Source organism: Lepus europaeus, chromosome 13 (assembly GCF_033115175.1).
Source record: "Lepus europaeus isolate LE1 chromosome 13, mLepTim1.pri, whole genome shotgun sequence".
Taxonomy (NCBI): Eukaryota; Metazoa; Chordata; class Mammalia; order Lagomorpha; family Leporidae; genus Lepus; species Lepus europaeus.
The window spans coordinates 2,281,554-2,309,398 of record NC_084839.1 but is presented as its reverse complement, the minus strand read 5'-3'; the positions used below and the strand labels follow the sequence as shown (position 1 = coordinate 2,309,398).

The 27,845-nt window shown below is 53.2% G+C and overlaps 1 protein-coding gene across 2 annotated transcripts in view; it reads right to left on the bottom strand.

Annotated features, from left to right (window-relative positions):
* Nucleotides 1–27,402, bottom strand: part of COLEC11 (collectin subfamily member 11) — a 40,732-nt gene extending 13,330 nt beyond the window's left edge. For both annotated transcript variants that reach the window (XM_062210122.1, XM_062210123.1), the window contains exons 1-3: nt 27,338–27,402; nt 22,598–22,752; nt 13,341–13,412 (exon numbers count right to left, since the gene is read on the bottom strand). In XM_062210122.1, the coding sequence (XP_062066106.1) occupies nt 13,341–13,412; nt 22,598–22,727 (202 nt within the window). In that variant the 5' untranslated portion in view covers nt 22,728–22,752; nt 27,338–27,402. The remainder of the gene's footprint in view (nt 1–13,340; nt 13,413–22,597; nt 22,753–27,337) is intronic.
* Between the last annotated feature and the right edge of the window lie 443 nt (nt 27,403–27,845).

The window sequence follows — 27,845 nt, the reverse complement described above, 5'->3', positions numbered from 1 at the left end:
AGAAGATGGCCCAAGTCCTTGGGCCCCTGCACCCATGTGGGAGACCCAGAAGAAGCTCCTGGCCCCTGGCTTTGGATTGGTGCAGCTCCGGCTATTGTGGCCTACTGGGGAGTGAACCAGTGGATGGAAGATCTCTTTCTACCTCTCACTCTCTCTGCCTCTCCTTCTCTCTGGTAACTCTGACTTCCAAATAAATAAATAAATCTTTTTTTAAAAAAATGAATCCAGGCCGGCACCACGGCTCAATAGGCTAATCCTCCACCTGCGGTGCCGGCACACCGGGTTCTAGTCCCGGTCAGGGTGCCGGGTTCTGTCCCGGTTGCCCCTCTTCCAGGCCAGCTCTCTGCTGTGGCCAGGGAGTGCAGTGGAGGATGGCCCAGGTCCTTGGGCCCTGCACCCCATGGGAGACCAGGAGAAGCACCTGGCTCCCAGCTTCGGATCAGCGTGGTGTGCCAGCCGCAGCGGCCATTGGAGGGTGAACCAACGGTAAAGGAAGACCTTTCTCTCTGTCTCTCTCTCTCTCTCTCACTGTCCACTCTGCCTGTAAAAAATAAAAAATAAAAAATTTAAAAATTTCTAAAAAATGAATCCACCTCCAGGGGGCAGTGTTGTGGTGTAGGAGATTAAGCTGCTGCTTGACACTGCATCCCATACTGGAGTGCAGGTTCAAGTCCCAGCTGTTCTGCTTCCAATCCAGCACACTGTTAATGCACCTAGGGAGGCAATGGATGATAGCCCAAGTACTGGAACCCTGCCACCCATGTAGGAGACCTGGATGGAGTTCCTGGCTCCTGACTTTGGTCTGGCCCAGGCTTGGCTGTTGTGGCCATTTGAGGAGTAAACCAGCAGATGGAAGATCTCTCTTTCTCTCTCTCCCTCTCTCTGCCTTTCCGTTTTCCTCCCTCTCTCGGTGTCTCTCTACCTTTCAAATAAATAAATAACTTTTAAAAGATTTTAAAACATATCATCAAGAAAGGTAATAGTTACATCATGGAAATCTCATGAGGAGAGGAGAGGGGAGGGAAGGGGAGGAACAGAGAAGGAAGGGGAAGGATGGAGGGGAGCGGAGAGGAGAGAACAGGGAGAGGAGAGAGAGAAAACTTAAATAAATAATGGCTGAAGGTTTCCCAGATGTGGGAAAAGACATGGGCACCCAGGTACCTGGAGCTCAAAGGTCTTTAAGCAGGTCCAACCCAAAGAAGACTTTACCAAGATGCATTATAATCAAACTGCCAAAACTGAGAGACAAAGATAATTCCGGAAGGAGAAGAGAAAAGGATCACATAACGTGCAAGGGGCTCCATGAAGCTCCCGGGCCTCCCGGCCGCAGCCTTACAGGCAGGAAGAGCAGATGACGCACCCAGAGCGCTGAGAGACTGCCCAGCAAGAGCATCTCAGCCAGCACAGCCTCCTTCAGATGTGAGCAAACAGACGCCAGGGAAACTCACACCCCTAGACCCGGCTTCCAGGAAATGCTGAAGGAGTTCTCGCTGGAGCAAAAGGACCCCAAGTCAGGCCATCCCTGTGGCACAACGGGTTAACTGTGACCTGCATCCCACATGAGCACCAAGTCCAGTCCTGGCTTCTCTACTTCTGATCCAGCTCCCTGCTCATGAGTCAGGGAAGAGAGAAGTAAAAGATCGAGAGTTGGACTCCTGACACCCGTACAGGAGACCTGGATTGCATTCCCGGCTCCCAGCTTTGGACCCAATTCAGCCCCAGTCATTGCAAGCACTTTAGGAGTGAACCAGCAGATGGGAGCTCTTGTGTGTTGTCTTTCATGCCCTATCTCTCTCTCTCTCTCTCTCTCTCTCTCTCTCATTTTCTCCCTGTGTGACTGCCTCTCAAATTAATAAATATTTTCAAAAATATACACAATAGAAAAATATGTAGGGGCCAGTGCTGTGGTGCAGAGGGTTAACGCCCTGGCCTTAAGCATGGGCATCCCATATGGGCGCCGGCTTGAGACCCAGCTGCTCCACTTCTGATCCAGCTCTCTGCTACGGCCTGGGAGGGCAGTAGAAGATGACCCAAGGAAAGCTCCTAGCTCCTGGCTTCAGATCGGCACAGCTCCTGCAGTTGCAGACAATTAGGGAGTGAACATTCAGATGGAAGACCTCTCTCTCTCTCTCTCTCTGCCTCTCCTCTCTCTGTGTAACTCTGACTTTCAAATAAATAAATCTTTAAAAAAAAGAAGAAGAAGAAGAAAAAGAAAAAAAAAAGTTGTAAATTGTTACATCAAGAGACCAGAGCTGTGGCACAGCAGGTTAAAGCCACATCCTGCAGAGCCAGCCTGCTGTGTCAGCATCCCAATGGGCACCAGTTGAAGTCCAGCAGCTCCACATCTGATCCAGCTCCCTGCTAATGCATCTAGAAAATCAGCAGAAAATGGCCCAAGTGCTGGGGCCCCTGAACCAATATGGGAAACCCAGATGAAGATCATGGCTCCTAGCTTCAGCCTGGCCCAGCTCCAATCGTTGCAGCCATTGGGAAGTGAACCAGTGGATGGAAGATCTCTCTCTGTCTCTCCTTCTCTCTCTTTAACTCTGCCTTTCAAATAAATAAATAAATCTTTTTTAAAAATTATTACATCAAAAAGATAAAACCAGAAGAATAAAAGTGCAGGGTTTTCTTTTTTCTTTTCTTTTTTTCTTTTTAAAGATTTATTTATTTATTTGAAAGGCAGAGTTACACAGAGAGGAGAGGCAGAGAGAAAGAGAGCAGTCTTCCATTTTCTGGTTCTCTCCCCAAGTGGTTGCAATGATTGGAGCCACACCAATCTGAAGCCAGGAGCGAGGAGGTTCTTCTGGGCCTCCCATGTGGGTTCAAGGGCCCAAGGACTTGAGCCATCTTCTACTGCTTTCCCAGGCCACAGCAGAGAGCTGGATCAGAAGTGGAGCAGCTGGGATTCGAACCAGCACCTATATGGGATGCTGGCACTGCAGGCTGCGTACCTGCTAAACCATGGTGCCGGCCCCTGTAGGGTTTTCATAAGTAATCTGTGTTCAGTTTAAAAGATTATTATAACTGTTTACATAAACTTTGCTGTAGCAACAAATCAAAAACCTATTAGGGCCTATGTTACGGTGCTGCGTATTAACCCACCGCTTACAACGTCTGCATCCAATATCAGAGTGCTGATCAGAGTCTCAGCTGATCTGCTTCCAGTTCATCTTCCTGCTAATGCACCTGGTAAGGAAGCAGAGGATGGCCCAAGTGTTGGGCCCCTACTACCCATGTGGGAGACCTGGGTGGAAGTCTTGGCTCCTGGCTCCAGCCTGGTCCACACCTGGCAATTGCAATCATTTGCAGGGTAGAGGGGGGATGTGAAACAATGAATGGAAAATCTCTGTCTCTTTTTTTTTTTTAAAGATTTATTCATTTATTTGAAAGAGTTACACAGAGAGAGGAAAGGCAGAGAGAGAGAGAGATCTTCCATCTGCTGGTTCACTCCCTAATTGGCTGCAATGGCCAGAGCTGTGCCAATCCGAAGCCAAGAGCCAGGAGCTTCTTCCAGATCTCCCACGCAGGTGCAGGGGCCCAAGGACTCGGGCCATTTTCTATTGCTTTCCCAGGCCATAGCAGAGAGCTGGATTGGAAGTGGAGCAGCCAGGTCTTGAACCAGCACCATATGGGATGCCGGCACTTCAGGCCAGGGCGTTAACTCACTGCACCACAGTGCCAGCCCCAAATCTCTCTCTCTTTTTCTTTTAAGATTTTATTTTATTTATTTTAAAGGCAGAGTCACAAAGAAAGAGGGAGATAGAGAAAGAGAGGTCTTCTGTCGACTGGTTCACTCCCCAAATGGCTGCAATGACCAGGGCTGGACCAGGCTAAATCCAGAGCCTGGAACTCCATCCAGATCTCCCAAGTAGAGTGCCAGGGGCCCAAGTACTTGGGTCATCTTCTGCTGCTTTTCCAGGCCATTAGCAGAGAATTGGATCAGAAGTGGACCAGGAGAGACTCAAATAGGTGCCCATATGATATATTGGCATTGCAGGCAGAGGTTTAACCTGTTGCAACACAATGCCAGCCCCAGATCTCTTTCTCTTTATTGCTCTTTCTCTGTCTCCTCCCCTCCTTCCTTCTCACTCCCTCCCTCCTTCCCTGTCACTCTGCCTTTCAGATAAACTATAGTAGACACGTATAAGATCAGGAGAGAGGAATCACCACTACAGAAAATCATCAAACCACAAAGGAAAATAGTAAAAAAGAGAGAAACAAAGAATCTATAAAGCAGTCAGAAAACGATTGATAACTACTTTACAAATAAATGAATAAAATTCTCCAACAAAAAGGCATACAGTGACTTAATGGATTAAAAAACGAAAGTTCTCAACTACATGCTGCTTATAAGACACACTTCAGCTTTAGGGTCTCATGCACAGGGGCTAGTGTTGTGGCGCAGTGGATTAAGCCACCACCTGCAGTGCGATCATCCCATATGTCCAGGCTGCTCCTCTTCCACTCCAGCTCCCTGCTAATGATCTAGGAAAAGCCTCAGAAGATGGCCCAAGTGTTTGCCTCCCGCCACCCATGTGGGACCTGAAAGAAGCTCCTAACTATGGCCTGCCCAGCCCAGCCCTGGCCAGTGCAGCCACCTGGGGAGTAAAACAGCAGATAGAAGATCTCTCTGTATCTGTCTATCTCCTCTTCTCTCTCTGTAACCCTGACTTTCAAATAAATCTCTTTAAAAAAAAAAATCTCAGGTATGGACTGAAATGGAAGGAATAGAAAAAGAAATTCCATGCAAAAGGGAATCAAAATAAGCGTGGTAATAGATTAACATCACACAAAATAGACCCAAGTCAAAACTATAACAAGAGACAAAAAGGTCATCATATAATGACAAGGAGTCAGTTCTTCAAGAGGATATAACAATTATGGCCGGCGCCGTGGCTTAACAGGCTAATCCTCCGCCTTGCGACGCCGGCACACCAGGTTCTAGTCCCGGTTGGAGCGCTGGATTCTATCCCGGTTGCCCCTCTTCCAGGCCAGCTCTCTGCTATGGCCAGGAAGGCAGTGGAGGATGGCCCAAGTCCTTGGGCCCTGCACCCACATGGGAGACCAGGAGAAGCACCTGGCTCCTGGCTTCGGATCAGCGAGATGCGCCAGCCGCAGCAGCCATTGTGGGGTGAACCAACGGTAAAGGAAGACCTTTCTCTCTGTCTCTCTCTCTCACTATCCACTCTGCCTGTCAAAAAACAAACAAAAAACAAACAAAAAAAAAAACAATTATAAACATGCATACATCCAACACTGGAGTACCTAAATGTGCAAAGCAAATATTAACACATCTGAAAGGGGAGACAGACAGCTACACAGTAACAGCAGGAAACTTCATCACCCCCTGCCAGCAATGCATAGATTACCCATGCAGAATGAGAAAACACTGGATGGAAACTACACTTAGACCAAATGGACCTAACATCTAACAGGTGCTCCCCCCAGCAGCAAATACACAGTCTTCTCAAGCTCACAAATAGATTGTATGTTATGTCACAAAACAAGGCTTAACAAATTTACAAAGATGGAAGTCATCCTCAATGATATGAATTTAGAAACCTGAACAGGAGGAAAACTGGAAATTTCTTAAATATGAGGAAATTATATAGCATCCTCCTGAATAACCAATGTCAAAGAAGAAACCAAAAGGAAGTTGAAAAATGCATATTGAGACAAATGAAAATGGACACAAAATTTGAAAAATAACATGGGAGGTGGCAAAAAGCACACTGAGAGAGGAGCTTATAGCAATAAATGCTGACATAAATAAAAAGAGACAGCTTCCCACAACACAATCTTACTTTGTACCTTAAGGAACTAGAGAGAGAGTGGCAAACCCAGCCCAAAGTTAGCATGAAGGAGGAAGTAACAGCAGAGCATACAGAGAGAACAGGAAAAAAACAGGAAATATCAGAAAACTAAGAGCTACTTTTTGGAAAGATTATTAAAAGGACAAGTCTTTAGCTGGACTAACTAAAATAAAACACTCAAATCAGAAAGGAAAGAGGTGACATTACCCTGGCCACCACAGAAATGCAAGACTGACGTGAGCAGTTACGCCTCAAAACACTGGATAATCTACAAGAAAGGAGTAAATTATTAGAATCAGACGACATACCAAGACTGAAATGGAGAAACAGAAAATCTGAATAGGTCAATAATGAATGAGGAGATTGAATCAGTAAATAAAAATCTCCCGTTTGAAAAAGAAGAAATCCAGGACCTTATGGCTCATGGCTGAAATGTGCCAAACATTGAAGCAAGAATTGATGGTAATCCATTTCAAATTCCTCTAAAAAACTGAAGAGGAGGGGACGCTTCTGAACTCATCTCACAACGCCAGCATTTCCAATACCCGTGCCAGGCAAGAACATTACCAGGAAAGAAAATACAGGCCACTGTCCCTGATCAGAAGAGATGCCGAAGACCTCAACAAAACACTAAGAAACCGAATTCTACAACACATTGAAATGCTCCTGCCTCATGACTGGCTGGGACCTGTCCCTGGAAGACAAAGACGCTTCAAGAAACACAGATCGATAAACGTGAGGCACCACCTTAACAGGATAACAGGTAAAAATAATATGATCATGTCAATAATGCAGAAAAGCATTTAACAGGATGCAACATCCTTTCACGATAGCATAGCTTTGGTAACACATACGTAACAGGACCATGGCTCAACACAGTCGAGGCCGTATATGACAAGCTCACAGCTGACACCGTGTGCTGGCAGAAAGCTGAAGCTTTTCCTCTAAGTTCAGGAATGGGACACTCACACTTACCACTGCTATTCAACTTAGCACTGGAAGTTCCATCCAAATCAGTTAAGCAAGAAAAAGAAAGAAAAACATTAAAATTACAAAGGAAGAAGTGAAATTGCCTGCAGAAGACATGATTTTATCTGTAGAAAGACTATGCCAAAAAAAAGAGTAAATAAATAAATCCAGTAAATTTGTAAGATACACAATCAACATACAAAAGTCAGTAGCATTTCTATATATTAATAACAACTATCTGAAACAGAAATTAAGAAAACAATCTCATTTACTGTAGCATCAAAAGGAATAAAATATTTAGGAGTAAATTTAACCAAGGAAGTAAAAGAAGAAGAAGAAAACATAGAGGCAGGGTTCCCTGTCAGTAGCCTTGGCAATGACTTTTTTGGATATGACACCAAAAATACACACAACAAAGAAAAAAATATCAGCAAGTGGGGCTGGATCAAGCTGAAAAGTGTCTGAACAGCAGAGAAGACAATCTGCAAGATGAAAAGTCGACCATGAAATGGGACAGGCCTTAACGTGCTGTACACTGTGATTTAATGCTATAACTAGTACTCCAACAGTATGCTTCACTTTGTGTTTCTATGTGGGTGCAAACTGTTGAAATCTTTACTTAATATATACTAAACTGATCTTCTGTATATAAAGAGAATGAATCTTGATGTGAATGGAAAGGGAGATGGAGCGGGAGAGGGGAGGGTTGCGAGTGGGAGGGAAGTTATGGGAGGGGGAAGCCGTTGTAATCCATAAGCTGTACATTGGAAATTTATATTCATTAAATAAAAGTAAAAAAAAAAAAAGAAAGAAATGGGACAGGACATTTGCAATCCACGTATCTGATAAGGGGTTAGCATCCAAAGTATATAAATAACTCACACACTTTCATAGCAAAAAAAAATAGATAATCCAATTTTAAAATTAGCAAATGAGTTGAAGAAACCTTCTTCGAAAAAAGATACACAAACTGCCAACAGGTACATCTCTGTGTGTGTGTGTGTCTCCCTCTCTCTCTTTCTCTGTCAATCTGCCTTTCAAATAAATAAATATTTTTTAAAGCCTAAAGATAAAAAGTGTTATAATGTAGAAAAAAAGGAACAGGTGTACATTGTTAGTAGGAATGTAAATTAGCACAACTATTAAAAAGACCATGGAGACCCTTCAAACAAATAAACAAAAAAGAAAAAAGCTAAAAATAAGGGGCTTGGGGCTAATGGCTAACGTTGTGGCAGAGCAAGTTGAGCCACTGCCTGCAACACCAGCACCTCAGATGGACACCAGTTTGAGCCCTGGCTGCTCTGCTTCTGATCTAGTCCCCCTCTACTGTGTCTGGAAAAGCAGGGGCATCCAAGATTGCCCAAGTGCTTAAGCCCTGCCACCCCCCTGTTGTGGCCATTTAGGGAGTTAAGCAGGGGACAGAAGACATATCTCTCTCTCCTTCTGTAACTCTGCCTTTCAAGTTAATAAATCTTAAAAAAAAAAAAAGACCCTAAAAACAGAAATACCTTATGATCCCGCAATCCCACTACTGAACATATACCCAGAAGAAATGAAATCATTGTGTTGGTTTCGTTTCTGTACTCTTGTGTTCACTGCAGCCAAGATAGGGAGCACCCTAAGTGTCTGTCACCTGATGAATGGATAAAGAAAATGTGCACACACAGAATGGAATATTATTTAGTCTTTAAAAGAAGAAGAAGAAGGGCAGGCATTGTGGTGTACCACTTGGAACGTCCCCTGGAGACCTGGATGCAGTTCTGGCTGTCACAGGCATTTGGGGAATGAACCAGCAGATGGGAGGTTCTCTCTCTCTCTCTCTCTCTCTCTCTCTCTCAGTCTCTCTCAGTCTCTCTCTCTCTCTCTGCTTTTCAAGTAGATGAAAATAAATAAATAAGCAAGCACTTTTAAACATAGAACATCCCATCAACTGTGACGCATGGACAGACGGGAGGACATCGTGTTCAGTGAACTAAGCCAACACTGGAACACAAACGCCGTTCGCTCTCACGCCACCTGTGGCATCCAAAACAGGCAGTCACACAGAGCGGAGGGTGGCTGCCAGGCGCCGGGCATAAGGAAGGGAGAGATGTCCATCAAAGGGTAGCACACACTGCCCAGAAGGGATCACGTCAGACTTACTCACACAACACCGGTGACACAAGAACAAGAGAACACACCACAAAGGAAGAGAGGAGAACATGCATCTCCTGCCACTGGCCCAGGCTGTGCTCCCCCGGTCTCCCCGCCTGGCAATGCTGGCTGGAACCCTTGCCATTCTAAAGCCACGTGTACACATCCACAGAGCTGTAAAAGTGTGAGGAAGGGTGCCTCCAGGTTGCCTGATCGCAGCTCACTTCGAGGTACTTGGTGTGGAGCTGACCACAGAGCTGACCTGCTCCAACATGGGCACGCCACAGTGCAGCCTTGCTAAGAGAGAGCATGGTAGTCATTGTGTGGTGGGGGGAGCACACGCCCCAGGTGTCTAAGAGACATCAGCCAACCAGCACTTGCGCCTGCAGGTAAACCTGTCATCAACACACCACACCACAGGATAGAGCTACCTTCAAAAACAGTGCTCACAGATAAACACAGTAATGCTCATTGTAGGAAATGTCAAAAATACAGAAAAGACTGCAGAAGAAAATGCAATGCCAGTAACCCTGCAGTCCAGAAACATTGACCACTGACACTCTATTTTCCAGCCTTTTGCCACGCCTTAACCTCAACCTGGTAGTCAGCTCCCTGTGTGCTCTCGTCTCCTGCTTCCTTCATTTGCAGTACACCACACTGTGGTCAGCCCTCTTCTCACAGATCACCTCCAAGAGAAACCGTCCTAAACTCCTGTGCAGCTGTTCCCCTGTTCAGTAATCAGGTAAACCCCCTTACATTAACCTGCTCTGCAGAGCACCGAGACCCCACACCAGAGCTGCTCGTTTCGGCAGCCATGATGCCAGAGCCCTGTAGGATCCAGTGTTTGTCATCTCCTGGGCTGGCTGGGCTCACATGGGAGGTACAGCTGTTCTGACAGTCAGCCGTGGGTATCAGACACCCAGGAAGATGATTCATGGCATGAAGGAAACTTACGTCTGAATTGAGCATGACATTTAAGAAGTACAACATAAGAAAAAAATCACTAGAATTACAACAACAACAACAAAATCACAACAAAGGGAAATAGAATACAATAATTGGGGGCCAGTGCTGTGGTGTAGCGGGTAAAGCATCTGCCTGCAGTGCCGGCATTCCATATGGGCGCCAGTTTGAGTCCTGGCTGCTCCACTTCCGATCCAGCTCACTGTTATGGCCTGGGAAAGCAGTGGAAGATGGCCCAAGTCCTTGGGCCCCTGCACCCACGTCAGAGACCTGGAAGAAGCTCCTGACTCCTGGCTCTGGATCAGCACAGCTCCGGCTGTTGCGGCCATCTGGGGAGTGAACCAGCAGATGGAAGGCTCTCTCTCGCTCGCTCTCTCTCTCTCTCTGCCTCTGCCTCTCTGTAACTCTGTCTTTCAAATAAATAAATCTTTAAAAACAAAAAAGAATACAGTAAGTGGCTAGCTCCAGATGATTTTATTATGGAAGATGTTCCCATCACTTTTGTATTTTTTTCTACCATGCTCACATTACTGTTCCATGTCAGAAAAATTAGAAAAAAGAAGTTTTGTAACCCAGCCCAAACTCAGCCCTACATTGCCCATGGCTTTCTGCCTCAATTCACCCTCACTGGATCCACTTGTGTCTCCATCACTGGGCTGTTAGGGGGCCCAGTCCAGGGCTCAGACTTGCACGGCTTTGCGTCCCTCCCCAAGTGCCCAGTACCCAACAGACACACAGTACAGAAATCACGACAGCGAACAGGCCGTGAGTTAGCTCCTGGCCCAGCTCTCACTCCTATGAGGAGATTCAGAAGATGCAGCAGGCACGTCTGTAGTCACCATGACTTGCACTTGCTTTGACAATGAGCACGCGAGGTCAGGGGTGACGAGAGGGAGCAATGAGAGCCCGGGATGACAGTGACGAGGATTACGGCCGGACGGAGATGTGAGTGCAGAGTCCACAGCCACGTGAAATGGGGTCATCCCAGAGCTCAAGCATCAACGCCGTGAAAGTGAGTTCACCACCGTGGAGAGCAGGGGAGGATCCACTTCCTGGGCTGAGTATGGACTCTGCCACCCCAGGAAACTGCAGCACCCCTTCCATGGCCGTGTGTAGCTCATAATTAGGCAGCACATCGACGTTTGTAAGTTTAGTCATGGAGTAGAAATAATAAGCACTTTGCATTTCTGAGAGACTTTCTGTGAAGCAGGAAGTCACTGCCCCATCCCATTCTGTGGTTGACAAAACACCTGGCTGTCAAGAGCTCCAGCCCCTCAGTGCCCTCTGCTCGCCCTGTCCAGGTCACTGGCTCTGCCCTGGCACAGCCGGGCATGCTGGCGTCAGTTGGGGTCCTGGGAGCCAGCCCACCTGCCTCACTCACCCACCATCCACTCAGGGCAGGGACAGCACTCCCGTGAGGAAGTCAATGGCTGATATCAGAGGATGCAAACCCCAGCCTTTGTTAAGTTCTTCATTCCACGCCTAGCAACGGATTTTCTAGAGAAATATTCAGAGATATGAAGGGGCTTCTCAAAGTTTATGGGAAATGGAATTAAAAGGTCAAATGCATTCTCCATGGACTTTCTGAAGCTCCCTTGGATGGACAGAAATACCAGTAAAACGGTTTTGTAGAAAGACAGAAAACGACAACCTAAAAAAAACAAGCAAAACACGAGAGGAACACAGATGACTCCGACCCTAGCTCATCCCTAACAAGAGAGCAGCACAGGAAGCCTGTTCCGAAGAGCAGCAAGGGGCAGTGGGGGAGCTGTTAGCATCTGGGACCCCAGCACTGTAAGCCAGGGGGAGGGGGGAGGGAAGTGGGGGGCAATGGAGAAGCTGTTAGCATCTGGGACCCCAGTGCTCTAAGTCCAGGTTGGAGGGGGATGGGGGAGCTGTTAACATCTGGGATCCCAGCCCTCTGAGACAGGGGTGGCAGGGAGGGCAGCAGGGGAACTGTTAGCATCTGGGACCCCAGTGCTCTAAGTCCAGGTTGGAGGGAGATGGGGGAGCTGTTAACATCTGGGATCCCAGCCCTCTGAGACAGGGGTGGCAGGGAGGGCAGCAGGGGAACTGTTAGCATCTGGGACCCCAGCGCTCTAAGCCAAAGTTGGAGGGGGATAGGTGAGCTGTTAGCATCTGGGACCCCAGTGCTCTAAGCCAGGGGTGGCGGGGAGGGCAGCAGGGGAACTGTTAGCATCTGGGACCCCAGCGCTCTAAGCCAAAGTTGGAGGGGGGTGGGAGAGCTCTTAACATCTGGGACCCCAGCGCTCTAAGCCAGAGGTGGGGGGAGGGCAGTGGGTGTTTGGGGAGCTGTTAGCATCTGGGACCCCAGCGCTCTAAGCCAGAGGTGGGGGGAGGGCAGTGGGGGTTGGGGAGCTGTTAGCATCTGGGACCCCAGCGCTGTTAGCTGGGCAGTGAGGGGAGGGCAGTGGGTGTTTGGGGAGCTGTTAGCATCTGGGACCCCAGCGCTCTAAGCCAGAGGTGGGGGGAGGGCAGTGGGGGTTGGGGAGCTGTTAGTATCTGGGACCCCAGCGCTCTAAGCCAGAGGTGAGGGGAGGGCAGTGGGGGTTGGGGAGCTGTTAGCATCTGGGACCCCAGCACTCTAAGCCAGAGGTGGGGGGAGGGCAGTGGGTGTTTGGGGAGCTGTTAGCATCTGGGACCCCAGCGCTCTAAGCCAGAGGTGGGGGGAGGGCAGTGGGGGTTGGGGAGCTGTTAGCATCTGGGACCCCAGCGCTGTTAGCTGGGCAGTGAGGGGAGGGCAGTGGGGGTTGGGGAGCTGTTAGCATCTGGGACCCCAGCACTGTTAGCTGGGCAGTGAGGGGAGGGCAGTGGGGGTTGGGGAGCTGTTAGCATCTGGGACCCTAGCGCTGTTAGCTGGGCAGTGAGGGGAGGGCAGTGGGGGTTGGGGAGCTGTTAGCATCTGGGACCCCAGGGCTGTTAGCTGGGCAGTGAGGGGAGCAGAGCCTTGTGCTTTGCCTGTTGGGAGGAAAGGATTCAGCCCGTTGGGAGGACAATTGTGCAACGTCACCAGAACCTCCAAAGCACACGTTGGACGTGACCACGACACTGCTAGGTGTTTATCTTCCAGCTACGCTCACATGCATAAGCCATGGCCTGCGTACAAGGCTATTTCCTACAGCAAATGGCCAGGAAAACGTAAGCCACACTAGACTCACAGCATGGGGACCCAGTTACTCCAAAGAGGATGAGGAAAACCTTGTGTGCTGCTGCCCCCACCCTGCCCCAACACACACAAACACACACATGTGCACGCACACATGCATGTGCATACAAAGCTGTGATACACACATGCACTCACACAGAGAAAGTTGTGACACACACTCACACAGAGAAAGCTGTGACACACACACATGCACTCACACAGAGAAACTGTGGCACACACACATGCACGCACACAGAGAAAGCTGTGCAGGAGCCGCTCGGGGACGCAGGTACCTTTTTCTCCCGTGGGGCCGACTCGTCCAGGCCGTCCTGGGGCGCCTTTGTCCCCCTTCTCCCCCGCGTCCCCTGTGGAAGAAGGCACATCCACTTAGCGCCTGTCTGGCCAGCGCGGGGCTCCGTGTGCTGTGCAGAAGAGCAGCAGAAAGGCCGTCCCCCTGTCTGAGCTGCCCCAGCCTGGCCCCTTCCCCCAACACCCCACAGGGTCCCCCAGTCTCCCTGATCTGCTCTCCCACCTGAGGCACTGACTGTGTCCTCTGCCCGGTGTCCCCCTGGGCTGGCCCCCAGTCTGCCATTGGCACAGAGACGCCCAGGAACTCCCTCTAGCTGCAGGCCACAGCCCACACTAAGGAGGAGAAGAGAAGTGGCCTCTCCATGCCCACACTAACACTAAGAAGCGAAGCAGCCTCTCCATGTGGCCCCCACCATCCCCTGCTGATTCGGGGAAGGACAGACTCACACGGGCGCTCCGTCAGCACCTCCCTTACCCAGCACACACTCCCGCCTGGCTGGGGCCTCCCAGGGCGGGACCTCCTGGACCAGGTGGGGATGCTGTCCCACGCCCAGGGTTTGGCTGACAGGTATAGGGCATGGAGCAGAGGCAAGTAGTGGAGACAGACAGAGAACAGGGAGGGGAGTCCTCGGTCTCCCCTGCCACCTCTCACCCACACTGAATGAGCATCAGTGGTCACTGCCCCTCTCCAGAGACACAGACGTCCACCATGGCTAAGCTCACTCATAAGTAATGTGCAGTCTCCAAGGCCCTGCTCAGCAGGGTCTCCTCCTCCCCCCAGTCCAGCAAGGCACCAGCCAGACCCCAGCTCTCACCCAACTCTCTCCACCATCTCTCTTTTCCCTCACACCTGGGACCCTGCCCCACCCCACAGTCGCCACTGTGTACTCCTCCTCCCACAAGGGCTGCAGAGGGCACATGTGTGGATGGGAGTGAGTGTGCATGAGAGTGTGTGAGTGGGTGTGATGTGTGTGGGTACTGACCTGTAACACGCTTGCACAGTGCAGAGAGTGTGTGTGAGCATGTGAGTGTGTGGGGTGTGAATGTGTGGGTGGGAATGTGATGTGTGTGGGTACTGACCTGTAACACGCTTGCACAGTGCAGAGAGCGTGTGTGAGCATGTGAGTGTGTGGGGTGTGAATGTGTGGGTGGGAATGTGATGTGTGTGGGTACTGACCTGTAACACGCTTGCACAGTGCAGAGAGCGTGTGTGTGCATGTGAGTGTGTGGGGTGTGAATGTGTGTGTGTGGGTGTGATGTGTGTGGGTACTGACCTGTAACACGCTTGCACAGTGCAGAGAGCGTGTGTGAGCATGTGAGTGTGTGGGGTGTGAATGTGTGTGTGTGGGTGTGATGTGTGTGGGTACTGACCTGTAACACGCTTGCACAGTGCAGAGAGCGTGTGTGTGCATGTGAGTGTGTGGGGTGTGAATGTGTGTGTGGGTGTGATGTGTGTAGGTACTGACCTGTAACACGCTTGCACAGTGCAGAGAGCGTGTGTGTGCATGTGAGTGTGTGGGGTGTGAATGTGTGGGTGGGAATGTGATGTGTGTGGGTACTGACCTGTAACACGCTTGCACAGTGCAGAGAGCGTGTGTGTGCATGTGAGTGTGTGGGGTGTGAATGTGTGTGTGTGGGTGTGATGTGTGTGGGTACTGACCTGTAACACGCTTGCACAGTGCAGAGAGCGTGTGTGAGCATGTGAGTGTGTGGGGTGTGAATGTGTGTGTGTGGGTGTGATGTGTGTGGGTACTGACCTGTAACACGCTTGCACAGTGCAGAGAGCGTGTGTGTGCATGTGAGTGTGTGGGGTGTGAATGTGTGTGTGGGTGTGATGTGTGTAGGTACTGACCTGTAACACGCTTGCACAGTGCAGAGAGCGTGTGTGTGCATGTGAGTGTGTGGGGTGTGAATGTGTGTGTGTGGGTGTGATGTGTGTGGGTACTGACCTGTAACACACTTGCACAGTGCAGAGAGCGTGTGTGAGCATGTGAGTGTGTGGGGTGTGAATGTGTGTGTGGGTGTGATGTGTGTAGGTACTGACCTGTAACACGCTTGCACAGTGCAGAGAGCGTGTGTGTGCATGTGAGTGTGTGGGGTGTGAATGTGTGGGTGGGAATGTGATGTGTGTGGGTACTGACCTGTAACACGCTTGCACAGTGCAGAGAGCGTGTGTGAGCATGTGAGTGTGTGGGGTGTGAATGTGTGTGTGTGTATGTGATGTGTGTGGGTACTGACCTGTAATATGCTTGCACAGTGCAGAGAGCGTGTGTGAGCATGTGAGTGTGTGGGGTGTGAATGTGTGTGTGTGGGTGTGATGTGTGTGGGTACTGACCTGTAACACGCTTGCACAGTGCAGAGAGCGTGTGTGAGCATGTGAGTGTGTGGGGTGTGAATGTGTGTGTGTGGGTGTGATGTGTGTGGGTACTGACCTGTAACACACTTGCACAGTGCAGAGAGCGTGTGTGTGCATGTGAGTGTGTGGGGTGTGAATGTGTGGGTGGGAATGTGATGTGTGTGGGTACTGACCTGTAACACGCTTGCACAGTGCAGAGAGTGTGTGTGAGCATGTGAGTGTGTGGGGTGTGAATGTGTGTGTGTGGGTGTGATGTGTGTGGGTACTGACCTGTAACACGCTTGCACAGTGCAGAGAGCGTGTGTGTGCATGTGAGTGTGTGGGGTGTGAATGTGTGGGTGGGAATGTGATGTGTGTGGGTACTGACCTGTAACACGCTTGCACAGTGCAGAGAGCATGTGCGTGCATATGAATGCAATGTGTGTATGAGTGTGACTTGGTGAGATGCTTGGCTGAGACTACAGGTTCCCCAGCAAAATCCCCAAACCTGACCGTCTGGCCTAACAGGGCACATGTGGCTTAAATTCAAGTAAACACAGAGGAAAGCAAAGGGTGAGGGGACAACACTGAAGATGGCGCTGGCACTCGCGGGAGTCACCCTGGGCCACTCTTGTCGGCCATCAACCACACATGGCCCCACGTCTCCAAGTAGTTCTCAAATATTCCATCTCATCTTTGGAAAAGAAAAGAAGCAGCAATACTGGAAGAAGTGAGGACAGTCGAACAAGAAGTACCACCCTGGAGACTCACCAGACGTTGAGTACCAGCACAGTTAAGAAAAATAACAATGCCCAGGAGGGAACCAGCGAGCAGCAAGACCCTGCGTGTGCACCAGGAAGCCAACAACCCTCAAAGGCAAGGGCTGACGATGCAGCCGAGAACGGGAGCCTCGGGAGATCCTGGTCAGACAACTGACTTTGGAGATGAATCACTCTAAAGCTAGGCTGAAGACAGAACAAAGACGAGGAGAAATTCATCAGGAGATACAGATGGGGAAGCGTTCACAGTACGACACTGACAGCACCTGAAAAGGTTTGCTCGCCTGGCTCTGAGGTTATAAAGCTGAGCACTGAAAGAAAAATTGCAAATGCCAATCACTATCCATCTCACAGGAGCCCCAGGAGAGAGCAGGCACCTGCGGCCTCACGGTGGTGAAGATCCAATAGCTGTGACCTCGGGACCAAGGAAGCTATGGAAGAGCACAATGGAAGGGCTGCGGAGACCCAGGCAACATCAGGGCGCTGACTTAGCCATGTCACAGTGACACTGCCAGCCACCAGAGAGGAAAATGATCTTTTTAAAGATTTATTTATTTTATTTGAAAGTAAGAATTACAGAAGGGGGGAGTAGAGAGAGGAGGGGGAGAGGGAGACAGAGACAGAGAGAGGTCTTCCATTTGCTGGATCACTCCCTAAATGGCCACAACAGCCAGGGCTGACCAAGCCGAAGCCAGGAGCCAGGAGCTTTATCCGGGTCTCCCATGCTGGTGCAGGGGCCCAAGGACTTGGGCCATCTTCCACTGCTTTCCCAGGTACTTTAGCAGGAATCAGTTTTCCCAGGTACATTAGGATTGGAGCAGCCAGGACTCAAACCGGTGCCCATATGGAATGCTGGGACTGCAGGCGGCAGCTTAACCTGCGCCACAGCACCGACCCTCATAAACAATTCCTTAAGGACTCATGTGTGTTGATGAACGTTAGATTTTTTCATGAGAATTCTCACTAACAATACAGAAGTTGAGAATAACATGAGGCACTAACTTCAACAAGGAGACATTATTTAGATAAAGAAGCCAGCAATGTCTCCTGTGGGCGGGTTTTCATCCAAGAGCTGCTGAACACTGATGGACAGAGCCAGCAGGGAGTAGAGGTGTTGCCAGAGAAAGGGCAGGAGGCAGGGTGTGCTGTCAGCTCGGGAAAGGCTGGCCCAGCCGGCAGGCCTGGGACTCCACAGTGAGGACCCCGGGGTGGTGTGACCAGGGACCAGGGACAATGACCGCACCACTCAGCTGTCCACACTCAGGGACAAGGCGGTGGAAGGAGCTTCCCAGGGCATTTGTCGCCTCCTATCTGGCAGCCGTCTGTGCTGCCTCTCATCTCTCCCACTGGGCTGAGGGCTCCAGGGAGACAGCGCTCACGGCTCAGCGCTGGGCCTCAAAGAGCCCCTGGAAGACAACCTGGATCAGGCAGGTGCTCAGTCAAGATTCCTACAGAAGCTACAGTGAGCACTCCTTCCATGTCTGCACACAGCCCTCAGTCAGTGGCATCATTTCACCTGGCACCCGCACCCCCCTTCCACCATGTGAGCCGGGAGACACTCAGCCCCCGGAGAAGACACAGCAGCGCTGCCGCCCCACACTTGACCAGAGTAAGTCTAGCACCACCCAACCATCAGTCCTCCACTGTCACGCACTCTGCTGCCCCGGGAGAGGGAGAGAGGAAGCGAGAGACAGACAGACAGACAACATGCCCGCCAGCCTCTACAGCCTCTCCTGCGTCCCACTGGTTGGATGGACTGGACCCAGGAGAGACCAGGAGATGCCACGAGCACTGTCCTGCAACCCACAGCCTTCCCTCAGGGAGGCAGGAGGGGGACAGGGCACTGACACCAGACCCTGTCACGGGGGAGCCTGTGTGGCTTTCCTTGTATCTTTATATCCTCAGCTGGATTCTCTCATCTGTGGGAGACCTGGTTGGAGTTCCAGGCTCCTGGCTTTGGCCTGGCCCAGCCCCAGTGGTTGTGGTCATTTGGGGAGTGAACCAAGGGAACCAAGGGATGGAAGATCTCTCTTCTGTCTCTCCCTCTCTGCCTCTCTCTTTTCAAATAAATATCAGTTTTTTAAAAGAACAAACATATAGTAAATACACGTAAACCACTTTTTTAAAAAGATTGATTTATTTTTTGAAAGTCAGAGTTACACAGAGAGAGAAGGAGAGGCAGAGAAAGAGGGAGAGATAGGTCTTCCATCTGCTGGTTCACTCCCCAGTTGGCCGCAACAGATGGAGCTGCACCTATCCAAAGCCAGTAGCCAGGAACTTCTTCCAGGTCTCCCATGTGGGTGCAGGGGCCCAAGGACTTGGGTCATCTTCTACGGCTTTCCCAGGCCATAGCAGAGAGCTGGATCAGAAGTGAAGCAGCCGGGACTCAAACCGGTGCCCATATGGGATGCCGGCACTGCAGGCGGCAGCTTTACCCACTACACCACAGCACCAGCCCCTTAAACCACTTTTTGAAGGATTTACTTTGGGGGTTGGCGCTGTGGTGCAGATTAGGTCTTTAACTGCAGTGCCAGCATATCATATGGGCACCAGTGAAAGTCTCAGCTGCTTCACTTCAATCCAGCTCTCTGCTAATGCGCCTGGGAAGGCAGCAGAGGATGCCCCAAGTCCTTGGGCCCCTGCATCCGCGTGGGAGACACAGAAGAAGCTCCTGGCTCCTGGCTTCGGCCTGGCCCATCCCTGGCCATTGCTGCCATTTGGGAGTGAACCAGAGGATGGAAAATATTTTTGCGCTCTCTCTCGCTCTCTCTCACTCTCTCTCCTTCTCTCTCTGTACCTCTGCCTTTCAAATAAATAAATTTTTTTAAAAAAGCTAGGGGCCGGCACTGTGGCTCAGTGGGTTAAAGAGCCCTGGCCTGAAGTGCCGGCATCCCATATGGGCGCTGGTTCAAGTCCCGGCTGCTCCACTTCCGATCCAGCTCTCTGCTATGGCCTGGGAAAGCAGTGGAAGCTGGCCCAAGTGCTTGGATCCCTGCACCTGTGTGGGAGTCCCGGAAGAAGCTCCTGGCTCCCGACTTTGGATCATCCCCAGCCATTGCGGCCATCTGGGGAGTGAACCAGCAGATGGAAGCCTTCTCTCTCCATCTCTACGTCTCTCTGTAACTCTGTTTTTAAAATAAATAAAATAAAATCTTTTTTAAAAATTTTAAAAATAATAATAAAGCTTTACTTTGCTCCCCAGGTCATTAGAGATCTAGAGTCAGGAACTTCCCTCTGCTGACTCGTTCCTCCAATGCCCACGTGGGTCAGGCCCAGGCCAGGTTGAAGCTGGGAGCCAGAGGAATCCAGGCAACAATCCAGCCGCTTGAGCCATCCCCACTGCTCCCAGGGCCTGCATCAGCACAGGAGTCCGGAGTCAGAGCTGCGAATCAAAGCCACGCCCTCTGGTGCAGCATGGGTGTTCTGTGAGGCTAGGTGTCACCCCCCTCCCATCACTTTAGATCAGAGAACAAGTGACTGTCAGGTGCCACACCGGCCACCTTCCCCGGGTGTGCGCTGAGCACTGGCCTTGTGCACCCCATCACTCCCAGCAAACCACCTCCCAGAGGCCCAGCCCGGCTGACGGGTGCAGAGACGGAGGCTTGGCAGGAGAGGGGCCTGTCTGGTGCAGCCTCTGTGTGGCACCGCAGACCTGCGCCACTTCACAGCCTGTCCACAGAGGAAGAGGGCCCTGGGGGACCCCACAGGACCAAGCAGATGGAAAAACTCCTAGAAAGGGGCCTGGAGCTGCCCCTACACCCCCGCTCATGGGCGCACAGAAGGGGGTGACCATCACAGCAGGTGGTCTGGCCTCCCACGTAGTCTCAGAGTCGGGGCCAACCAGCCTTTCCCCAAAATGTCCAAGAGAAGCTAGACAGTCTGAGTTCTGTCTTGGCAGTGACACAGAAGAGGGCCCACGTGATGAGCGCTGTCACTGAGAACACAAGTAGCCTGGAGAGACCCTCCCCGCGGGCTGTCCTCCTGCAGGGCTCGGGGAAGAGCTGGCTCCCCAGTTCCTCACTCCCCAGCTGTCAGGCCAGGCCCCAGCCATCCTGAGGGAGGGTGTGCCCTGCTGGCGGTGGGCAGGTCCCTGGTGGGCCCTTCGTGCAGCCCCCTGCCCTGCGAGAGGGGTGGCCTCACTGTCCTGTGTAACACAGAGTCTTGGGGTTTCCATGGTGGGTGTTCTGGTCCTGGGTCTGACGGCCCCACTTGCCCTCACATGCTGACAGAAAGTACCTGCAGCTTCCTCACAAAAGGTGCCACTAGCCACAGTCTGGGCTCTGAGGAGCCAAGGCCCAAGCACCTGTGTGGGGAAGGGAGGAGGCAAACGGGGCTGGGGGTGCAGAACATCGTTGTGTGCCCAACAGGGGGCCCCCTGCACCCGCCAGGACCAGCTCACGCCGCCTAGGGTCTGCCCTGCTGTCCTGTCCTCAAACTCCCAATTTCTAGCTCAGGCCCGTTCAGGGTGGTATGGCCACAGACCAAACTCCCGATTTCTAGCTCAGGCCCGTTCAGGGTGGTATGGCCACAGACCAAACTCCCGATTTCTTTTTTTTTTTTTTTTTTTGACAGGCAGAGTGGACAGTGAGAGAGAGACAGAGAGAAAGGTCTCCCTTTTTGCCATTGGTTCACCCTCCAATGGCCCCCGTGGTAGGCGCACTGCAGCCGGCACACCGCGCTGATCCAATGCCAGGAGCCAGGTGCTTCTCCTGGTCTCCCATGGGGTGCAGGGCCCAAGGACTTGGGCCATCCTCCACTGCACTCCCTGGCCACAGCAGAGAGCTGGCCTGGAAGAGGGACAACCGGGACAGGATCGGTGCCCTGACTGGGACTAGAGCCCGGTGTGCCGGCACCGCAAGATGGAGGATTAGCCTATTGAGCCACAGCGCCAGCTCAAACTCCCGATTTCTAGATCAGGCCCGTTCAGGGTGGTATGGCCACAGACCAAACTCCCGATTTCTAGATCAGGCCCGTTCAGGGTGGTATGGCCAAAGACCAAACTCCCGATTTCTAGATCAGGCCCGTTCAGGGTGGTATGGCCAAAGACCAAACTCCCGACTTCTAGATCAGACCCGTTCAGGGTGGTATGGCCAAAGACCAAACTCCCGATTTCTGAACCAAGCCCAGGTCCACACTCTGCACAGAACCCCACAGAGTGCGCTGGGCCTGCTCAGGACTCTGCCGCCTTTGCTATGCAGAAACTGGAGGTTTCCTAACGCAGACTGCACTCATAGCTTCCAACAGCACCGCCTCCGTGGCTTCCCTGCCACACGGCTGGATCACAGGACTGACCTTCCAGGAGGAAGTTACTCACAAAGCAAAAACGAAAAGGTGCTTTTTAAACTTAAAAATCAGGAAGAAGGAGCTCTCGGGAGCCAGGGCAGCAACATGAGGGCCTTGGCAAACTGCTGAGCTTCTCTGAGCCTAAGGTTTCCTCACCTGAGAAACGGGCCAGGGAGATCAGGCCACATCCAGGGTCCCGTGGGCTCACACCTGTGGGGCCTGACCCCAGCCTCGGGCGCCTTCCTGCGGTCTGAGGGAGGGCTGAGTAAAACCAGTTGCCCCTTGCTCTCTTCAGAAGTGCAGAATCCCACGGCTGAAGACAGGTGAGCCCTTGGCCGGCGTTGTGGCTTAACAGGCTAATCCTCCGCCTTGCGGCGCCGGCACACCAGGTTCTAGTCCCAGTTTGGGCACCGGATTCTGTCCCGGTTGCCCCTCTTCCAGGCCAGCTCTCTGCTATGGCCCGGGAAGGCAGTGGAGGATGGCCCAAGTCCTTGGGTCCTGCACCCGCATGGGAGACCAGGAGAAGCACCTGACTCCTGGCTTCGGATCAGTGAGATGCGCCGGCCGCGGCGGCCATTGGAGAGTGAACCAACGGCAAAAAGGAAGACCTTCCTCTCTGTCTCTCTCTCACTATCCACTCTGCCTGTCCCAAAAAAAAAAAAAAAAAAAAAAGACAGGTGAGCCCAACCCTGGATTTTACAGGCGCAGAAACAGGCCCGGGAAGTGAGCAGCTGGGAGCCAGAGCCCATCTTTGTGCCATTCCGCTGAACTGCCCAGCTGTGTGCAGGCCCCTGCAGCTGGCCTGGAGGCCACCGACCAGCCCAGGCCCAAAGAGGGTGGTTACCTTTGAGGCCCGGGACGAGGATCTGCACCGAGCAGGCGTCGTCCGCAGCCTGCTGGGCACATCCAGGAGGCAGCAGCACCAACACGGCCAGGCTGATGAGAGTGCCGGAAAGAGCCAGGTCCAGCTTCATCCTGAGTGCGGCAGGACACTGCCTCCTACGGAAGGAAAGAGTAAACAGTGGCAGCAAACCCAGGCCAGGCAGCGAGTGAGAGTGTGCAGAGCAGGCCACAGCCCCTCACCGTGGGCCCAGGGCAGCTGGGCTGTGTGGAGCCTCCTCATTCTGCCCTTGTCCAGGGGCTGGCCCTGGCTGCCCCCCCCCCCCCCAGCAAGCCAACTGGGAAGCTCCCCTGAGGGGTTTCCTGGCCCACTCCCAGTCAGCATGGGCACTGACGCTCACGGGCCTCATCCCAGGAGCCTCCTGCATGCCAGCCCATGGCATCCAGGCTGTGCCGGGAGCAGAGGGCCCCCCAGGACCTCCTTGTGGTCCTCAGGACAGACAACTCTGCACAAGAGAGAAGGGCACATTGCATAGGCGGCCGCGGGATCCAGGAGCTGGAAAATGTCTGGGAAGAGCTGTCGTAGGCACAACGCTGGTCTGGTGACTCCCTTCACACACAAGCGATCCAGCACCCACATCCCCGTGGGAATGCAGGGGGCGGGGCAGCTCCAGGGTGACTAGTGAGGAGCCCTGGGCAAGCCAGTGGCCTGAGGCTTTGCACCTGTCCCATAGTGGGGTCAGGCTGGCTGCTCCTCTGATTGTCCATGGGGAGAGGCACTAAGACCAGCAAAGCCAAGTGGGACCCTGGAAAGGAGGACAAGGACAGAGGAAAGGGGGGTCCCTGGGGAGCACCAAGGTCCCTGGAAGGCAGGGCACCCACTTATCCAGAGAGGCCGAGCCGCAGATGCCGCCTGGCGTTCTCCACGCAGTCACTCATTCTGCAACACTCAGACGCCGACCTCTGCCAGGCACGGCCCCAGGTGCTGGAGGAGAGTAGGAGCGTTCAGTCTTAGCCGCGGCAGGCAGAGCCACCTTGCACAGAGAAGAGCAAGGCTGGGAAGGTGGGCTCTGAGCTGGGGCTGCCGCTGTCAGACCAGGCCCCAGGGAAGGCTCACCCACGAGGCAGGCAGTGGCGTGTCCCACGCTGGTGGGGCAGGCGAGGAGGGCAGGAGAGGGAAGAGCCGGCACCCATTATCATGCCGAGGGCTCTGGGGGTCTCACACGAGGCAGGGGGCCTAGGTCAGGGAGTAGCTTTGGGAAAGGATCACTCTCGGGGGAGTGAGACTGGAAGCAAGGAGCCCGGACATCTGTGTGGGCAGGGATGGCGATGCCGCAGGTGGTGGAGGCTTTGAAAGAAAGTGGATGTGCAGCACGTGTGGAAGCAGAGCCCAGTTATCTGAGACCAGGCAGGAGGAGGCATGGATCAGCCCCTGTCCTGAGCCACAGGGTGAATGGAGTAGCCAGCCGCGGGGAGAATGTGCAGGGAGGGGCTGGTGCTGTGGCGCAGCAGGTCCATACGGGGCCGGTTCCAATCCAGCTCCCTGCTATGGCCTGGGAAAGCAGAAGATGGCCCAAGTGCTCAGGCCCCTGCACCCACGTGGGAGACCTGAATGGAGCTCCTGGCTCCCGGGCTTTAACCAGGCCCAGCCCCTGCTGTTGCTGCCATCTCTCTCCCCGTCTCCATCACTCTGCCTTGTAGTACATAAATCAATCCTGTTTGAAAATGCTGGATTCTGGGCAGGGCATAAAGAAGTTTGTTTGGCTCATGTTTCTGGCAGCTGGTGCTAGGGAGGCCCCAGAGCATCAGGACAGGGTGGAGAAGCAGACAGGGGCGAGCCAGGCTCAGGAGGGGTGCAAATGAAGGAAAAAAGCTGAGAGCCAACTCGCTGTGCAGCAACAGTTCCCCAGGGGCCAGGCGCCCTGAGAACCTTGATTCTTCTCTGGGCAGTGCCCGGGAATGAACCTCCTTCCACCAGGACCCTCATAAAGATCACCACCTCCCAACTCCATTGCTCAGGGAGCCCAATATCCAGTGCATGAAGCTTTAGCGCACAGACCCCAGCAGAGCCCAGCAGAACCCACTGCACAGCCCACGAGACCCGCTGGTGGTTTGCTGCCCATACAAAAGCAGGAGGGGGCCAGGACTGATGCCCCTGCAGACCAGGGTCCCGCCCCTGGACAGCCCCACCCATCATGAGAACCTGAGATTCCTTCTGCTCTTACTTCCATATTCCTCCCAGAAATACATGGGACCCTCAGGGACAGAGACCAAGGGTGCGCACGTGTAGTCACCCACGCTGGAAAAGCCAGCTCTTGGGATCTGAGCGACCCCGTCCCAGCAGCATGGACATGTCTGAAACCCTCCCCAAAGTCCCCACTGCAGCCACACAAGAAAAGAATATGGAAATTGCTTTTTTTTTTTTTTTGACAGGCAGAGTGGACAGTGAGAGAGAGAGACAGAGAGAAAGGTCTTCCTTTTGCCGTTGGTTCACCCTCCAATGGCCGCCGCGGTAGCGCGCTGCAGCCGGCGCACTGCGCTGTTCCAATGGCAGGAGCCAGGTGCTTCTCCTGGTCTCCCATGGGGTGCAGGACCCAAGGACTTGGGCCATCCTCCACTGCACTCCCTAGCCACAGCAGAGAGCTGGCCTGGAAGAGGGGCAACCGGGACAGGATCGGTGCCCCGACTGGGACTAGAACCCGGTGTGCCGGCGCCGCAAGGCGGAGGATTAGCCTGTTGAGCTACGGCGCCGGCCGGAAATTGCTTTTTGATGTTACTGCCACGAACACTGAGTGCCCGGTGTTCACCTAAAGCTAAGGAAAGGGTTAATGAAGGAACGGGGGCGAGGGGGGGGGCGGGGGCGGGGTGTGCTGGTGGAGGTGACCCAGCCAGCGGCCAGGGACTCTGCCTTTGCAGACCCCCGGGGATGGGAGAGAAAGCACCTCTCACCCTCGCGTCTGAAAACTGCTCCGTGGACGGAAGACGTCTCAAAGCTCAACAGATGATGGGTTCTGTCCCCCGTCTCCTCCAGGCCCAGCCCAGGCACCACCCACAGGTGTGTGACTATCCCATACTTTGTCCAGAGCTCCCCAGGTCCGGGCACCACCCACAGGTATGTGACTATCCCATACTTTGTCCGGAGCCAGGCACCACCCACAGGTGTGTGACTATCCCATACTTTGTCCAGAGCTCCCCAGGTCCGGGCACCACCCACAGGTATGTGACTATCCCATACTTTGTCCGGAGCCAGGCACCACCCACAGGTGTGTGACTATCCCATACTTTGTCCAGAGCTCCCCAGGTCCAGGTACCGCCCGCGGGTGGGCGACTATCCCATACTTTGTCCGGAGCTCCCCAGGTCCGGGCACCACCCCGCAGGTGGGCGACTATCCCATACTTTGTCCAGAGCTCCCCAGCGCTGGGGCTAAGCAGGCGCCAAACTGAGTGAGTGAAGCAGCGAGCGAGTGAATGAGCGAGGGAGCAGAGAGGTCCCAACAGCCACACAAACAGAACCCAGCAGACGTGGGGCCTGCTCCTGGCTTCCCAGGGCCCTGGGTCTTTCCCCAGGGCTGCCGCTCGCACACAGGACTCTGACTGAGGAGGAATTTCCTTGCATAAACGGTGCTCAGTAAAAACAACATCCTTATCTCTGGCTGGGCCAGGGCGCCTGAGGCCCCTCGCCCCTCGCCCCTCGGGAGAGCAGCCAGCTTCCTCTGCAGGGAAAGAGGATGGCAGGTGTGGAGTTCTCACAAGCAGCACCCGGTGAGAATGAAACTGACAGCAAGGAGAAACCTAACACCGTGGGTGCACGTACAATGTTCATGCCTATCTACAGAGATGTCACGGGCATCAGCAGCGGAGCCTGGGGGCCTCAGAGCAACCCCAGCCTCAACGTCTGCTTCCCGCAGCACCAGCTCGCAAGACCCCCACCCAGCACGCAGGGCCTCTGTCGGCTTCTCACAGAGACTATGGAGGAACAAGAGGCCGGCTCCCTGCTGCCTCCCTAGCTTGAAGCCAACCATCACCTGTCCTCTCCCTCGGCGTATGTGAGCAGGCTTTCAAAGTTGTCCATAAAATTGAATCTCGGTGAGCATTTGGGGCACTGCTCCGTTGCCACCAGGCACGGCGCTTCCCACAGAGCCAAAGCCCCGCGGTGCACAGCCGTGGCTACGGGACTATGGTTTAAACTGAGAGCTGCAACCTGGCCTCTGCTTTAGCAACACAGCCAGGTCCTGACAGCCAGGGCCAGGGCCCAATCTGGGAGACAAAATGACCCCACTCGGCACTTGGTGACCCTCTCTGGACTTGAAAAGTCCTTTCTTACAAATTCACCGCAAGACTCAACTGGGTTCCCATTCCTGAGCCCAAAAGAGGGCTCCTGGCCCTGGGCGAGGCCATTGCTCTCCAGCACCCCCCACCCTGCAAACCAGCCCGCCCACCACCATCAGGGCCGACTAGTGGGGTCTGCCGCAGGGACCGCCTGTGGGTCAGGGCAGCAAAGCTGCTCCGCCTGCTGGGCCTTAGCTTCTCTGACTCCTCTGTCGCCAGGAGTACGAGACGCCGGCTCAGCGACAGACGCCACGGAGCTTCCTCCAGGAGCTGCCCAGTCGGCCAGCTGTGGGGCTCTGGTGCCCGATTCACTGACAGACAGCATCTTCTGCTGGACCTAAGCGTACGCTCCCCAGTAGCCCAGGTGCAACCCAAGGTCTCAGCACCCCGCTCTGTCACCAGCTCTGTCACCCACCTGAGCACACTCGCGAGGGGCGTCCTGCCGGTCCCCGTTCCTGGAGGACACTGCTCCTGGGAGCCGCATGGGGAGGCCGCGGTGTTATCTGCGAGCCGCTTCCTGTTTGAAATAAACCAGCTGTCCTGCAGGAGGGCCTGGACTGTGGGAACCCAGAACCCCGCCCCACCCAGTTGTAGAGGCGACTAGCAGGAGCCTCCTGGAGATGCCTGGCACCCCGCAGCCCAAACGCCCAGGGCTGCCACTTTTCTGCCTTTCTCTTCCATTTGTCTTCTTTCTTGTGAATAAGCCCTATCAGAACACTGCACACAGATAGAAACATACATGTTTGTAATGATCTGTTTATTTCAAAGTTGGAGTTACAAAGAGAAAGAGATGGAGGAGAGACAGAGTTCTATCCACTAGTACTCTCCAAGTAGCCGCAAGGCTAGAGCTGGGCCAGCCTGGAGCCAAGAGCTTCTTCTGGGTCTCCCACGTAGGTGCAAGGGCCCCAGCACTTCGGCCATCT